The sequence below is a fragment of the Entamoeba histolytica genome, genomic scaffold (genome assembly GCF_000208925.1).
Source record: "Entamoeba histolytica HM-1:IMSS scf_1104750519283 genomic scaffold, whole genome shotgun sequence".
Classification (NCBI taxonomy): Eukaryota; Evosea; order Mastigamoebida; family Endamoebidae; genus Entamoeba; species Entamoeba histolytica.
This window is the reverse complement of record NW_001914880.1, coordinates 32408-47313: the sequence shown is the minus strand read 5'-3', so window position 1 is coordinate 47313 and position 14906 is coordinate 32408. Positions and strand designations below refer to the sequence as shown.

Sequence of the window (14906 nt, the reverse complement as noted above, 5' to 3'; positions counted from 1 at the left end):
ATAGTTTGAAAAGAATTAATAACAGGCCTTTGTATTTGAGTATATTTATAAATTCCACTTTCTTTAAATTGAATTTTTTTTTCACAAATTTGTTGAGGAGAATCATTTAAACTATTCCATGGTAAACTTCCAAGAATATTTTCAAAATAAATAAAAAAAGCATATACTAAATCATCAGTTCTAGATACTGGTTTTTTTAAATGAGCATTAACAGAAGCATATTGTAAAGTTCCTCTAAATCCTCTATGTTCTTTTCTATTTTTTTTATTTCCAAATTGGTCTTGATAATATTCAGCAATACCAAAATCGATTAAAACAATATCTTCTTTTCCTTTAACTACGAAATTAGATGGTTTAATATCACAATGAACTATTCCTTCTTTATGAATAAATTGTAAAATTTTAATCATTCTTAATAATAATCTTAGTGATGTTTCTTGTGAAAATTGATGTTCTGGAAGTAATTCTTTAAATAATTTTAAATTAATTCCTTGAAGATCCATAATCATAATATACCCAAAATCAGAATATCCACATTCTATCATATTAATAACTCCTTCATTATGTTCTAATTTTCTTATTATTTCTGTTTCTGTTAATGCATCATTCTCTTGACAAAATATTTTTAATGCTGCAAATTGTGTTGGATCAATAATACTTTGACATTTATAAACAGACCCTAAAATCTTTCAGTCTTATATTCTTCTCTTTTTACTCTTTTAATTTTATTATTTTATTTTTAAATTACAAACCAAATCCACCTTCTCCAAGTTTCTTAATAATTATCCAGTTATTAAAGGATTTCCCAATTACAACATCCTTTATTGTTTCCATTGTTTAATATAAGTTATTACCTTTTTTAAGTTTATATGAACTTGGAATTACAATCCTCTTGGTTTAGAAGGAGACTTGATTTTATTTCAAGTAAATTTACCTCCAAACTTTTCTTATTTTTATTTGTTAATAATAAAAAATATTAAATGAAAATTAATAAAATTATTCTCCTTTATGACTGTTATTTCCTTGTATCTCCATAATTATATTTTATTGTATTTTGTTATTTACTATTTCTATTACTCTTCTCCGTATTTGAGAAGATGATTGTAAAGAATATGACTTTTCCATTGAATTTGACCTTCTAAATATTGTTCTTCCTCCTTTTTCATGAATTACTTTCTCAAAACGAAACAAATCTCCAGGTTGATTAAATCCCATTAAAAATAAATGTGGATTTCTTTTTAAAATTGGCTCATACCAATTCCCATTCTCACATCCTAAAACTACTTCACTCACTCCTTTTATTCCTTCAACAATACTTTGTCTCATTTTCTCATCTAATACTGTTTCTCTTTGTTTTATTCTTTTAACAACACTGTCACGTGCAATAATAACAATTACTCTTCCAAATTGAGCAGCTTCTTGTATAAAATGAATATGTCCTGGATGAATTAAATCAAATGTACCAGCAATCATAACCTCATAAGGTCCTTCACCAAATCTTTCTTTTAAGTCATGTAGTATTTGTTTTGTTTGTTTTGTTTTTCCTTTCATGTATAAAACAAAAGTCTAAACTTACTAACTTTTTGAGCTTTTTCTTTTAATAAAAAAAAAAAACGAGAATATTGAATTTCTTAGTAAATCATTTGATTTTCTTTCACTATTTCTTGTTCTTTACTTTATAACTTATTAAAAAATTATTCTTTTTTCAATAAAAATTAAACATTTATGAATCTATTATTGACTTTTAACATACGGTATTATTTTGTTTATAATAACAAAAATTTATGAATAATTAATTGTTTTTTTTTTAAAAGAAATTTTATAACAAAATTATTTTATAAAATAAAGTTTTTATCATATTTAATAGTATTGAGATTATATTTGTTTAATAATACTTTAATTAATTTTCATAATTTTAAAATTAATCAAATAGAATTTTATATTAAAAAATAAATACTTCTACTAAATAAATTATTTTGAAACTTTAATTATTCCATTCCTGTTTAAGAAATAATTAATATTTTAATTTGTTATTACTTATTTTTATTGAAATAAATACATTGTTTTTAGTCTTAATTTTTTTTCATAGACTTACTTTATTATTAAATAAATTCAGAGAGAAGAAATAATTTAATCTCTTATAATCAATTTTTGGTTTATTTTTATAGTTCTATTATTTACTAACCAAAGTATAAAATAGTTTTTTACTTTTAATATTATATACCAATAAGCTATTTATTTCTTTAACAATACGTCAAAAATTTAATATTTTATTTTTCACAAGAAAAATAATAAGAAAAACAAACACTAAAACCCTTAGTCTATAAATATAAACAAAGAGTGTTTTTAACTTGTCAAATACATCCATCAATTACATGATATTAAAAAAATAAAATATAAAAGAAAAATGTGTTATCAATAAAGAAAAACTTAGAACCAAAAATGAGAAAAATGAAATGTTTAATGAATGGAAATTCTGAAAAAACAAAAAGAGGGGTGTTACGAATAAAAAAAAAGAAAGAAGACCTGAAAGGGTTGACTAAAAAATTCATTAGTTGAAAGCATGACTGAAATGAAAGAAGTTAAAGCTATGACTCCAAAAGAGTTTAAAGCTAAATCAAAACCAAAATTTGCTGCTAATTTTGAAGAGTATTATCCTGTTAATACACTTAGAAAGTATGGATTTGAACGACATGAATGTCCTATTTGCCATGAACATTATTGGAGTACAGCCACTACTAGAGTAAAAACATGTGGAGATTCTAATTGTGAAGGAAAATATAAATTTATTGGAACTGGTTGTGGTATTGGAGCTAAAGGACATAAAATTACTATTGATGAAGCATGGAAAACTTATGAAAAAGCTTTAACTTCTACAGAAATCCCAGCTACTGCTATTAAAAGATATCCAGTAGTTGCTAGATGGAGAAATGATGTAGATTTTGTTGCTGCAGGTATTTATTGTTTCCAACCATATTGTGTTACTGGACAATTAGAACCACCAGCAAATCCATTAATTTGTCCACAATTTTGTCTTAGATTTAATGATCTTGATAATATTGGAATATCAGGAAGACATTTTTCTGGATTTATTATGATTGGTCTTCAAGTATTTAATTCACCTCAAAAATATGTTTATTTCAAAGAAGAATGTGTTGACTATAATCTTAGATGGTTAACAAAAGAACTTGAAATTGAACTTGATGACATTACTCTCATTGAAGATGTTTGGTGTGGTGGAGGAAATCTTGGACCATCAATTGAAATGTTTGTTAAAGGACTTGAAGTTGGAAATATGGTATTTACTCAATATAAAATTCTTGACTTTGTTAAAGGAGAGTTTGAACCATTAAAACATCAAGTCATTGATGTAGGAATTGGACTTGAGAGAATTCCTTGGTTAATTAATGGAACACCAACTTCTTATTTAGAAGCATTCCCAGGTGCAGTTAAATATCTTCAATCAAAACTTGGAGTCACTTTAGAAAGTGATGTTATTTCTAAGTTTGCTCCATACTGTTGTTTACTTAATTTGGATGAATGTAAAGATGTAAATAAAGCATGGGCTGATATTGCTAAAGAATGTGGAGTTGAAAATAGAGAGGTTTTGCAAAAAGCTATTCAACCCGCAAGAGATCTTTATATTATTGCTGATCATTCAAGAACTATGTTAATTGCAATTTATGATGGAGCTTTACCATCTGCTGTAGGAGGAGGAGCTAATTTAAGAAATATTGTAAGAAGAATGTTTAGTATTCTTGCTAAGAATGGATGGTGGGAAAAACTTGGTGGTATGGATGGACTTATGGAATTATTTGAATGCCATAAAAAAGACCTTGAAAAGATATATGGTAAATTTGATGAATATAAATCATTTAGAAAGATTATTGAAATGGAGTATCAAAGATGGTGCACTACTGATATTGAGTCACAACAAAAAGTTCAAACTTTACTTAAAAAGAAAAAAGGTGTATTGACTGTTGATGATTGGATCTTTGCAATGAAGTCATATGGATTATCTCCAGATAAAATTAATGAAATTTCTAAACTTCCAATTCCAGATAATTTGTATACTAAACTTGCAGAATTAGAAGATCAAAGAGTTAAAATGCTTCCAACAGAATTATATGAAACTGCTGATATTCCTGAAACAAAAGAACTTTTCTATGAAAATGGTGATTTAAGAGAATTTAATAGTGAAATAGTTAGTATATTGGAAAAAGTTGATGAAAAAGGAAAAGGTACTGGAGTTCATAACCTTGTTATTTTGAAAGAAAGTGCATTTTATCCAATTGGAGGAGGACAAGATAATGATACTGGAAAGATTAAAATTGATGGAGTTATCTACGATGTTACTTATGTTGAAAAAGTTGGCAAATGTATTCTTCATCATATTAATTCAGACCTTAAGAATTGGAACGAACTAAAAGGTCAAGTTGTTACTGGATATGTTGATGATCAAAGAAGAAATCAATTAAGAGCTCATCATACTGCTACACATATTATTCATCAAGCAGCACATCAAGTTCTTGGTCCACATGTATGGCAAAATGGAGCAAAGAAAACAGTTGAAGAAGCACATTTAGATATTACCCATTTCTCATCTATTACCAGAGAAGAAGAAAATGCAATTGAAAAACTTGCAAATGAAATGATTCGAAAGAGTTTGAAAATTAATAAATTTGTTTTATCTAAAGAAGAAGCTGAAAAGAGATATGGATTTTCTTTGTACCAAGGAGGTGTTGTTGCTGGTAATGAAGTTAGAATCGTTGATATTTCTGGTTATGACACTGAAGCTTGTTGTGGTACACATTGTGATAATACTTCACAAGTTGGACTTATTAGAATTATTAAAACAAATAGAATTTCAGATGGTGTTGTTAGAATTAGATTTGTTGCTGGTGATGCTGCTTATAAAAATATGGCAATGGAAAAGAATCTTATTAATGATCTTTGTGATTCTTACAGTGTTCTTCCAGAAGTATTACAACCAACTCTTGAAAGAATCTTTACTGATTATAAAAAATTAACAAAACAAAGTAGTAAAATGATTGGTGAAATTTTCAATTTGTATATGAGAGTAATTCTTGATGAAAAGAATAAAATGGTGTTTGCCTCAATCCCTGGTGCTACTCAAACAACTTGTGTTTCATTTATTCCTCAACATGCTCCAGAATTTAAAAAAGCAGGTAAAAGTGTCTTGGTTCTCGCTGAAGGAATGATTTATGCATTGGTTAATACTTCTGACTTCAAAGCAGAAGAATTAAAAGAAATTCTTGAGAAGAGTAAAGTCTCAAAAAGAAAACAAGAAAAGAAAGAAGAAGGAAAAGAAGAGAAGAAGGAAAAATCTGTTCCATTTAGAATTTCTCCTTTGAAAGTAAAAGTAAAAGGAAAGAAACCAGAAGTTATTGAAGGGTATGTGGAAGTTACTGGAAGTATTGGAGGTAATGTTACTTTAGTTACTGATTTTCTCAAGAAAGCAGGATTTATTGAGTTCCAACTCTAAAAGAAAAATAAACTTAGTTTAACTAGTTTTTTGTGAAAAGATGTTTATTTTTAAATTGTATTTAAAAATTGAACTTTTCTTAATAAAAAATAAAAATAATTAAAATTTATAATTAATTCGTAAAAAATTCTTATTCTATCTGGTGTTATTTCATAAGTCATTATATACTTATTCATTCAAAATTTTTGAATGATTATTAAGAAATTTAATTCATAAACATTGAAATAACTAATCAAATATATTTTAGTATAACACTTCTGTTGTTCTTTTTCCATTTCAATGAACAATGTCACACACTTATTTTATGTTGTTCTAATATATTGTTTTATTTTAATAATCAAAACATTTTAAATATTTCGTTCATATAATTTATTGTTGTGTTTTTACAAATGCTAAGCTCAATTAATTCCATGCCAATTAAGGAAAGAATCATTTCTTTAATTTATTGTGGTTTAAATAATTATTTGAGACACTGAGATATTTTAAAAACAATAACAAAGAAATTAAGTATTGTGTTTTGTTCTTTTTTAATTTATATTCAACCAAAAACATCACTTTAATAAAAATGAAAAAATTGATTTGTATGAGTGTGTATAATAATACAAAATTATAGTATTAACATAAACTAATATAGTACAAACAAATTGGAAATGGAGGTGATGTTATAGAGTTGAGAAGAGTGTTTTAATTGTTATTGAAAGGTTACTCACTTGTTTATTTCTTTTGAGAAATGGAGATAATAATTATTAAAAGGATATTTTCAATGAATGAGAGAAGAATAGAATGTGAAGAAAAGTATTTTAAATATTGAGAGGGATATGAGAAATGAAGGGATATAAATTCAAAAAGAAACAAAAAAGAAAACGATAGAGATGTTTCTGATTTAGTCCATATATATTAAATAACTTATAAAATATAGTTTGGATTTTTTACGATAAAAACAATCAGAACAAAAATAGTGTTAATGCCATATCCAAATCAAAACAGCACTACTTAATATTAAATTATTTAAACAAACAATATGTTATCGTTAGAAATAGGTATGAACAGAAAAGAAAGAGAAGAAATGAACATATGAAGAAAAAGTGCAAGAATAAGAATTTGGAACAATGACACAAGAAGACGATACGAAGAGAGATAAAGTTAAGAACAAAAAGTAATAGTACAAAAGAATATAGAAATAGGAAGAGGTTTTAGAAAGAAAAGAAATAAAGAAAGATCATTTAAATCATAAAAATGAAGAAAAATTAGAAAAAGAAATGTCGCAAGAAAAAATTTAAAACACAAATTGGAACATGAGAAGAATAACTTTAAAATAATATATAATGTCCGTTGTAACGAGAAACGTATATGTAGATAATAGAAACTATCAATCGAAAGTCAGGGCATTTTGTATTGCACTGTTAAATAGACATTGTGATGTTGAAGTGAAACAACGCAGAAATGTTAAAGTTCTCACACTGCCATTTTTCCAAATTAAAAAACTTCAATTCAATAATAGCGAAGATGGTGTTATCGATTTACAAGAATTAGTCAAACGAAGAGTATATGGATTAGAAGAGAAAGACATTCAAAATAATATAAATATACAAAGAGTGATGTATCGGAAGAAAAAGAATGGATATAGAGAATCAATTAATATTATTAATGACATTTTAAGTGAAATTGGGTATTTTATTTGTTCAACACAAACACCAGGAAGATATAGTAGTGTGAAAATGGATATTGTTAAATCAATCATAGTTAATGGAGTAGTTTACAATAAAAATGAAATAGAACGAATTGGAGAAGAAATCTGTAAAGAAATAGAAAAGAGAATAGGGAAAGAAAAGACTGTTTTAGTAAAACAAAACGATAACAAGCTTTCTAAGTTATTAAAAGAAAAATAAGACACTCAGAATTTTAATTGAGACAGTTAAAACCATTTTTATAAAAATCAAAAACAAAAATTTTAAGAAAAAAATCAAAAAAAAAACAAACAAAAGATGGGAAATACAACATCTACTAATAATACTAACAATGAATCACAACATCAAGAAAATGAAGAGACAAAATTCCTTGATTATTGCAAAGAGTCTGAGAGAATGGTTAGACTTAATCCACCATTTAAACTAGTTAAAACATCACCAGAAAAAGCTAAAGAATATGTTCAACAACATGCTCTAGAATATTCACCAGAAGTTTTAGAATATCCTAATCCATTACCAGAAGAATTTAAAGCTATTAAACATGAGCAAGAATTACCAAAAGAATTAAGAGAAAGAATCATTGGATTAGTTCTTGGACAAGCAGTTGGAGATGCAGTTGGATTATCTACAGAATTTGTTAGTAAAGAAAATGCATGGTATTTTTATAAAGGAGAACATATAACATATAATCATTACATCATTGACCAACATCGATCAAAATGGATGAATGAAGAGTATAGATGTGCAGATTGGACAGATGATACAGACCAATGCATTTTAATATTGGATAGTCTTGTTCATAACAATGGAGAAGTTGATGTGATAGATTTTGCAAAAAGATGTTATTATTGGATTCACTTTGGATTTACAGAATTAGGAGATTTAGGAGGACTTGGAATCGGAATGAATTTTGGAAAGACTGTAAGAAGAAAAGGATGGATTAATGACCCAATTGGACTATGTGAGAAAATCTGGAGAGATGGAGGATGCCAAGCAGCACCAAATGGAAGTGTAATGAGAACATCAGTTTTAGCTGTTCCATATTTCTGGGATGAAGAAAGAGTTAAAGAAAATGCAAAGAAAATAGGAAGTACTACACATGCAGATCCACGATGTCAAGCTTCTGTTAATATAATTGTTCTTATACTAGCAAAATTATTACAAGGACGAGAAGATATTGAAGAAATAATTCAAGAAGCAAGAAGTGATAGTGAAAAGATGTTAAATGAAGAATATAAGAAAGAATTTATAGAATATACAAATGCTAAAACACTTGAAGAAATGAAATTAAATGAATCTATAGGATATACATTCAAACCAATGGGATGTGCTATTTTATCATTAAGAGAAGCATTTAAGATGAAAGAAAAAGGAATAGATAAAGCAAAGATATTTGAAGAATTAATTGAAAGAATTGCATATGAAGGTGGTGATGCAGATACAAATGGGGCAGTAGTTGGAGCAGTTCTTGGAACATATTTAAAAGGAATTTGTATGCCGAGTGATTGGTTAGAATTAGATAATAAAAAATGGTTAGAAGAACGCTTAAATCGGTTATTACATCTTTACGAATTAGAGCCTTTTCACTTTAAGTAACTTTTCTTTTTAATTTCATTTCTTTTTGTCTTAAAAACAACAAAAATCTTAAAAACTGGAATTAATTAAATTTAATAAATGTCATTAAGAATTTGGAGACATCCTTTGTAATCAATGTCTTTGTGTGCACCAGCTGGATTACCTTCAAACTTTCTTGCAATAGTTTCAAATTCTTCTTTTCCTTTACCCCATTCTGACAATCGTGTTTTCATTCCAATTGATTTAAACCATTTTTCTGTTGCTTCTATTGCTGCTTCTGGTGTACTATTCTTAATTCCAAAGACTTGTTCTCCCATTTGAATCAATTTCTTTGCATTTTTCTCTTTATTAAATCTCATTACTCCTGGTGTTGTAATTGCTAATGTTTCTCCATGTGCAAGTCCATAATAACTAGTTAATTCATGTCCTACAGCATGTGCACCTCCACAAAGTGTAACTCCACATAAAAGTGACATGTTCAATGCTACTGTTGCAGCATAACAGAATGTAATTCGTGCTTGATAGTCTTGATGATTTTCTAATGTTTTGTGTGATACTCCAATGATTGTTCTCATTACTCCTTCAGTCTCTGCTTCTACAACTGGGTTTAAGTGATAATTTCCAATATATTGTTCAATACAATGAACAAATGAATCAACAAGTCCATTTCTAATTTGATTGTCTGGAAGAGACATAGTGAAACATGGATCAACAATAGACCATGTTGGAAAAACAGATTCGTTGTTAAATGGTAACTTTAATTTATCTGCATGTCTTGAAATAACTCCCCAACAATTCGTTTCTGATCCTGTAGCTGGAATTGTTAAAACTACTCCTATTTTTGCTTGTGCTGGATTTACTTTAAACTTTCCTCCTTTTAGACAAATATCATATGGATCATCTGAATATGTATGTTCCATTCCAAGTGCAATATATTTTGTTGCATCAATAATTGACCCTCCTCCAACTGCAACCAAGAAGTTAATTTTATTCTCTTTAGCAATCTTAATAGCTTTAATACATGTTTCATGTGATGGATTTGGTTCTATTCCTCCAAACTCTACAATTGGCTTAATGTGTTTCAAGACTTCTTCATAAACTCCATTCTTCTTAATAGAACCTCCTCCATATGTCATCATGATTCTTGCATCTTCAGGAATTAAATGTTGTTTCTCTATCTCGTCTAATGACCCTTTTCCATAAATTAATCTAACTGGATTGTAATATGTGAAATTAAGCATTGTCATTGTCTCTTCAACTCGATTATTCCATACTTCTCCATCCTTTAAATAGTTCTTTCGTCGGTAATCTTCTTCATAACAATATGAACAACCCCAACTATTTTCATAAGAATTCGCTTTTCTTTATCTTAACTTCATCAAACATCGAAAATGTAAACTTCAGGAAATTTGATTAAGTATTATTGACACAACCTTTCCAGAAATAGAGACTGTGTTATAGAAGAATATTACCTCATTTCTTGATTGTATCAAAAATAGAAAGACAAATATTACAAAACAACGAGATAAAACTACAAAGCTCATAAAATGTTAGTTTGTTTCTGACATAGTCAGAAACAAACTAACATTTTGTGATGCGGTGATTGTCCAAGATGAATGAAAACTAAATTATACTTCAACTCTTCAAACAACAAGACAACACTATAAAACTTTTCTGCACTTAGAGAATTAACAATTGTAAAAATAAAAAGAAGTAAATGAACAAGAATATAACAGATGCAAAAGAAGAAATACAAAACACTTCATTCAAACAATCTTCTACTTTATCATAATAGTATAACTTTTCAAATCACTAATAACAAAATTATTTTTTAATGAAAAATGTTTTTATGCAACTATATAAAAATTTTTATCAAAAATTAAATTAATTTCATTTTTGTTTTTCATTTTTTCTTTCTTTGGTTAATTATTAATCTTTTTGAGATTTTCGTAAACTTCCTTAATAACATTCTTAAGCTCCTCAATTTTGTTTCTAAGCATGTTATTTAATTCACTATATTCAATAGACTCAAGAAGAACACCAGTAATTCTTCCAGTAATTTCTTCATCATAATCTTCCAGACCTAAAATGAAATCATATAATTGATCACCAAGATTATTCTTCATCTCCTCAGTGACTGTTGGAGCTTTTTCAATAGACTTTGGTTGTTTTTTAATATTATTATCAACCTTAGACTTCTTTTTAGCATTTTGAGAAGCACTAACATTTCTTGGTTGTTTATTTCCTGGTTTTGGTTGTCTGTTCATAGAAGTATTGAAAACAGATGGGAACAATTGGAAATATTGAAGGAAATTAACTGGGAAACCAGGTATACCAGTACCATTATAATAGTTGTTAGCATTACTTCTTTCTTGTTTTGTCTTAAATGGATTAGCAGTCCATCCAAGAACTTGAGCTTTTTGAATAAACTGATGTGCAGATTGTGCATTATCAAAACAGATGTAAACAACATCAGTTGGTTCTGAATTAACATACTTAATTTTAATAGAATAAATTCCACCACAATCCTGTAAAGCATCTCTTATTTCTCCTTCAGTAATTCCAGCTTTATCTGTTTTGACATGGAAATTATATTCTTTGTATTTGCCTGTAGCATTCATCTTAATTTCATTAGCATGTTGTTTAAATTCTTGTTTTCTTTCTTTTTTTGTTTTATAATAAGTAACAAGAATATCACTATCTCCAAGAACACAATGTCTTGGAGCAGTAACAGCTTTTTGAGCATCTTCAGTATTTTCATAATTCACAAACCCTTTATTTTTTTCATACTTTTCATCATATAAGAATCTGTAGAATTTTTTCCCATCAGCCCCACATTTAATTGGTCCAAATGTCTCGAAATATTTAAGAAATTGTTCTTCAGTAACAGTTTTATCAATATTTCCAATATATAAATTGGTTTTAAGATTTTTAGGTTGTTTACAGAATTTAGCAATGAGGAATCCTTCATCACCAATTTCTTTAGCAATTTCATCTCTAGCATCAACAGCTGCTTGACACTCTTCAACAGTACAATATTTTACATATCCAAATCCATTTGATTCATTTTTTTCATTAGAACTTAATTTAACAGATAAAGTATGTCCATACTTTTCAAAAACTTCTTGTAATTTTTGTTGTGTAACAGACTTCTTAATATATTTAACATATAAATTTGTTTCATTTTGTGTTCTTTGCTTAAAATCTCTCAATGACCAGAACATATTAACTTTTTTACCTTCAATAAGAGTACCATTTAATTTTTTAATAGCTTGAAGAGCTGCCTCATGAGAGTTCATATTGATGTATGCAATAGTTGTATCAAATCTTGAGTCTCTATTAATGTGGACATTTGAAACTTGATTTGGGAAATCTTTAAATACTTCAGCAAATAAAACAGTTTCTGTGACAGATGTTGGTAAATTATTCACAAAAATGGTTTTATTTTCATTGTATTCAGCAAATGCAACACTTTGTGGAACAGTTTGAGTAGCCATTAGAATGAAAGTATTATTTAATTATTATTAGTACCTCAGGGTTTTTTAGGTTTTTTGTTATGACTTTTCTCCATTTTACAAAGTGATAATATCCCATTATTTTCCTTATTTTTACTCCCTTCTTTTTTTTTTCTGATTTTCATTTATCTTTAAATATCTAGTTTTACTTTTTATATTTTATAATACTATTTATCATTAATACTTCTATTTCATTCCTTTTAATAATTTGAAATGAATAGTCTAAATTAAATTATCTTTTTCGTTTTGAAAAAAATAAATAAAAATCAAAACAACCAGTTTTATTCAATTAGTTCATTGGCATAAGAATCATTGGAGTAACTTTGGCTTCATGTTCCTTATAAACTTGGAAAGCAATTTTATCCATATCCTTTCTTCCTTCTTTAGTAAGGGATCTTCCACTTTGGATCTTAGCAACTATGCCCATCTTCTCAAGTTGTTGAAGGATATATCTGTTAACTTTTCCTGATCCAAGAGTTCTGTGGGATGGGTTATAATGTTTGTTGTATTGGTCACCATAAGCTCTTCTAAGTGCCATTACTCCAATTCCGTTATTCAAATAAACTTTTCTTGCAATTGCAGCAGCTCTAATATAAATCCAATCTGGATTTAATGGTGCAAGTTCTTTGCACATACCAGTCTTGACAGTATCAACCCACTCTGGAATTTCGAGCTTTCCAGACTTCTTAAGATGTTCGGCATATGCCTTAATGAAATCAATAGCAACAACGTCTTTAATATTACTGAAGTGGTGCATTCAGTCTGGTCAATTGCTAGGGTTATTTTCTCAGTTCAGGTTAATACAATCCTCATATTTTTTTTTTATAATAAATTTACTATAATCTTTAAATTATTTTTTTTTCTTTTAAATTTTCATAAAATAACATTTTTCAAGTTTTAAATTTAACAAAATGTTATTTATTATTTTTTAAATGAAAATGAAGAAAAATAAAATATCTTTTTTATCAGATTATTTGATTATTTAAAATGGATGAAACACAACCACTTATTCAATCTACCACTTCTTTTTTCAATTCTTTTTTTGCTACTGTTACTTCTTTTGAAACTCCATTAAAGTCTGAAAAAGATATGGGGACATTATTATTTATTGTAAATGTTTTTAATGGGACTGTTGGTATTGGTTTAATTATGTTGTTAGATGTTTTTATTAATTGTGGTGTTATTTTAAGTTCAATAACATTTACGTTAGTATTTATTAATATTTTGATATCAACAATTTATTTGTTTGACTCAATGGCAAGAACAAGTGGTGCAGCCGCTGCAATGGAAATAGGTGGATTTCCTAAGAATGAATTAGGTCAAATGATGTTTGACTTTCCTCGAATGCTTTCATTTCATTTATATGCTAAAGGGAGAATTATTTCATTTATAGTATCTATTTCATATTTACTTTCTGCTTTATGGTGTTCATTATCATTTTGTTATTTGTGTATTAGTAAAATTGTTAAGTCATTTGATATTTTAGAAGATATAAATTTTGATTGTTCATTAATTTCATTAATTACTTCTTATGAATTAAATGGTAAAGTGTGTGGAAGTTATTATGGAATTTCATTTGGATTTATGTTAATATTTGTTATTTTATCTATGATTAATCCTAAAATCTTTCAAAAATTACAATTATTATTCTTTTGGTTTGTTTTTCATTTAATTAAATTAAATAATAAGTTTGGATTTATTTCTTTAGTTATAGGATAGTTGCATTGGTACTAATGTTTACTACATTAATTATTTTCTTTTCAGTAACAAAAAGAGATGAAACTATTATAACTAGTTCAAGTTCAACACAAGATGATTGGTGGTTATCATTATGTAAAATTGGATATATGTTGTCTGTGTCTTTTTTTTCTTTTATTAATTGTAATACAATTATTGAATCTACAGCCCGTTCATATACAAAAAGACCATTTTTATATACTTTGATTGTAGATATTATTTGTTTTATGTTGTATTTATCACTTTCACTTATGAACACTGAATTTTCTAAAAAAACTGGAATATTAAGTGATATTTGGGTAGAGTATACTGGAATTGGAGATGGTTGGGAACCAATTCTTCCTTCAGATGGAAGTGTTGTTTGGGCAATAATTATTAAAATAATTATTATGTTATTACCAATTATAACAACATTAAGTGTTTATCCTCCTTTAGTTGTTTTTGCTGCACAAACTATTTATCGTTATTTTAATGTCCAAACATTTATTATTTATCATTTCTGGGTTGATGTTATTGTAAGAGCAGGTATAGCATCTATCCCTGTGTTTTTATGTATATTTTATAATGATTCGTTGACTGTTCTTTCTTTTGTTGGTATATCTGCTACAATAATTGGTGTAATGATTCCTTCATTAATTCAATTTGTTTCAGTTAAACATGTCCAACGAATTTTTGGAGAAGGAATGCATAAAACAATCTATACTGTGAAGTGTTTATGTTCAAGTGTTATTGCAAAGTTCATGGTTTTTATTGGGATTGTTGATATTTTGTTTGAACTTCTTCATTTTATATCTAGTTATTTCTTATAAGAAATAAAAGGCTATTTTAATTATTAACCATTTAATGGTTGAGTTAAATTCCTTTGATTGAATATATTAATTATTC

General features: G+C 27.2%; 9 protein-coding genes across 9 annotated transcripts in view; 4 read left to right on the top strand and 5 right to left on the bottom strand.

Moving 5' to 3' along the window:
* EHI_198810 (protein kinase, putative) overlaps positions 1-834 on the bottom strand; it is a gene marked incomplete at both ends in the record, with an annotated part of 940 nt that extends 106 nt beyond the window's left edge. Inside the window, 2 exons of the mRNA XM_649908.2 lie at positions 1-679; positions 753-834. The exon at positions 1-679 is cut by the window's left edge and continues 106 nt beyond it. Coding sequence (XP_655000.2) covers positions 1-679; positions 753-834 — 761 coding nt within the window. The remainder of the gene's footprint in view (positions 680-752) is intronic.
* A 210-nt stretch (positions 835-1044) lies between these two features.
* Positions 1045-1551, bottom strand: EHI_198800 (cytidylyltransferase, putative; the record flags this gene model as incomplete). Its single annotated transcript, XM_649907.1, has 1 exon — positions 1045-1551. One exon carries the CDS (start codon positions 1549-1551, stop codon positions 1045-1047), a length of 507 nt encoding a protein of 168 aa, XP_654999.1.
* A 1012-nt stretch (positions 1552-2563) lies between these two features.
* Positions 2564-5506, top strand: EHI_198790 (alanyl-tRNA synthetase, putative; the record flags this gene model as incomplete). The annotated part of the gene is made up of 1 exon (XM_649906.1): positions 2564-5506. One exon carries the CDS (start codon positions 2564-2566, stop codon positions 5504-5506), a length of 2943 nt encoding a protein of 980 aa, XP_654998.1.
* Positions 5507-6831: 1325 nt separating this feature from the next.
* On the top strand, positions 6832-7395 carry EHI_198780 (uncharacterized protein; the record flags this gene model as incomplete). Its single annotated transcript, XM_649905.1, has 1 exon — positions 6832-7395. One exon carries the CDS (start codon positions 6832-6834, stop codon positions 7393-7395), a length of 564 nt encoding a protein of 187 aa, XP_654997.1.
* Positions 7396-7491: 96 nt separating this feature from the next.
* On the top strand, positions 7492-8790 carry EHI_198770 (ADP-ribosylglycohydrolase, putative; the record flags this gene model as incomplete). Its single annotated transcript, XM_650081.1, has 1 exon — positions 7492-8790. One exon carries the CDS (start codon positions 7492-7494, stop codon positions 8788-8790), a length of 1299 nt encoding a protein of 432 aa, XP_655173.1.
* A 71-nt stretch (positions 8791-8861) lies between these two features.
* Positions 8862-10016, bottom strand: EHI_198760 (alcohol dehydrogenase, putative; the record flags this gene model as incomplete). Its single annotated transcript, XM_650080.1, has 1 exon — positions 8862-10016. The coding sequence occupies one exon, from the start codon at positions 10014-10016 to the stop codon at positions 8862-8864; it is 1155 nt and encodes a 384-aa protein (XP_655172.1).
* Positions 10017-10681: 665 nt separating this feature from the next.
* On the bottom strand, positions 10682-12266 carry EHI_198750 (polyadenylate-binding protein, putative; the record flags this gene model as incomplete). Its single annotated transcript, XM_650099.2, has 1 exon — positions 10682-12266. One exon carries the CDS (start codon positions 12264-12266, stop codon positions 10692-10694), a length of 1575 nt encoding a protein of 524 aa, XP_655191.2. The 3' UTR covers positions 10682-10691.
* Positions 12267-12557: 291 nt separating this feature from the next.
* Positions 12558-13045, bottom strand: EHI_198740 (40S ribosomal protein S19, putative). Its single transcript, XM_650098.2, has one exon. It carries the CDS (start codon positions 13039-13041, stop codon positions 12574-12576), a length of 468 nt encoding a protein of 155 aa, XP_655190.1. The 5' UTR covers positions 13042-13045; the 3' UTR covers positions 12558-12573.
* Positions 13046-13271: 226 nt separating this feature from the next.
* Positions 13272-14830, top strand: EHI_198730 (uncharacterized protein; the record flags this gene model as incomplete). The annotated part of the gene is made up of 2 exons (XM_650097.2): positions 13272-13939; positions 13993-14830. The coding sequence occupies 2 exons, from the start codon at positions 13272-13274 to the stop codon at positions 14828-14830; spliced, it is 1506 nt and encodes a 501-aa protein (XP_655189.2).
* Between the last annotated feature and the right edge of the window lie 76 nt (positions 14831-14906).

What these genes read in the sequence shown, in the direction of transcription:
- EHI_198740 (XM_650098.2), bottom strand. Translation starts at nt 13,041, where the DNA reads ATGCACCACTTCAGTAATATTAAAGACGTTGTTGCTATTGATTTCATT.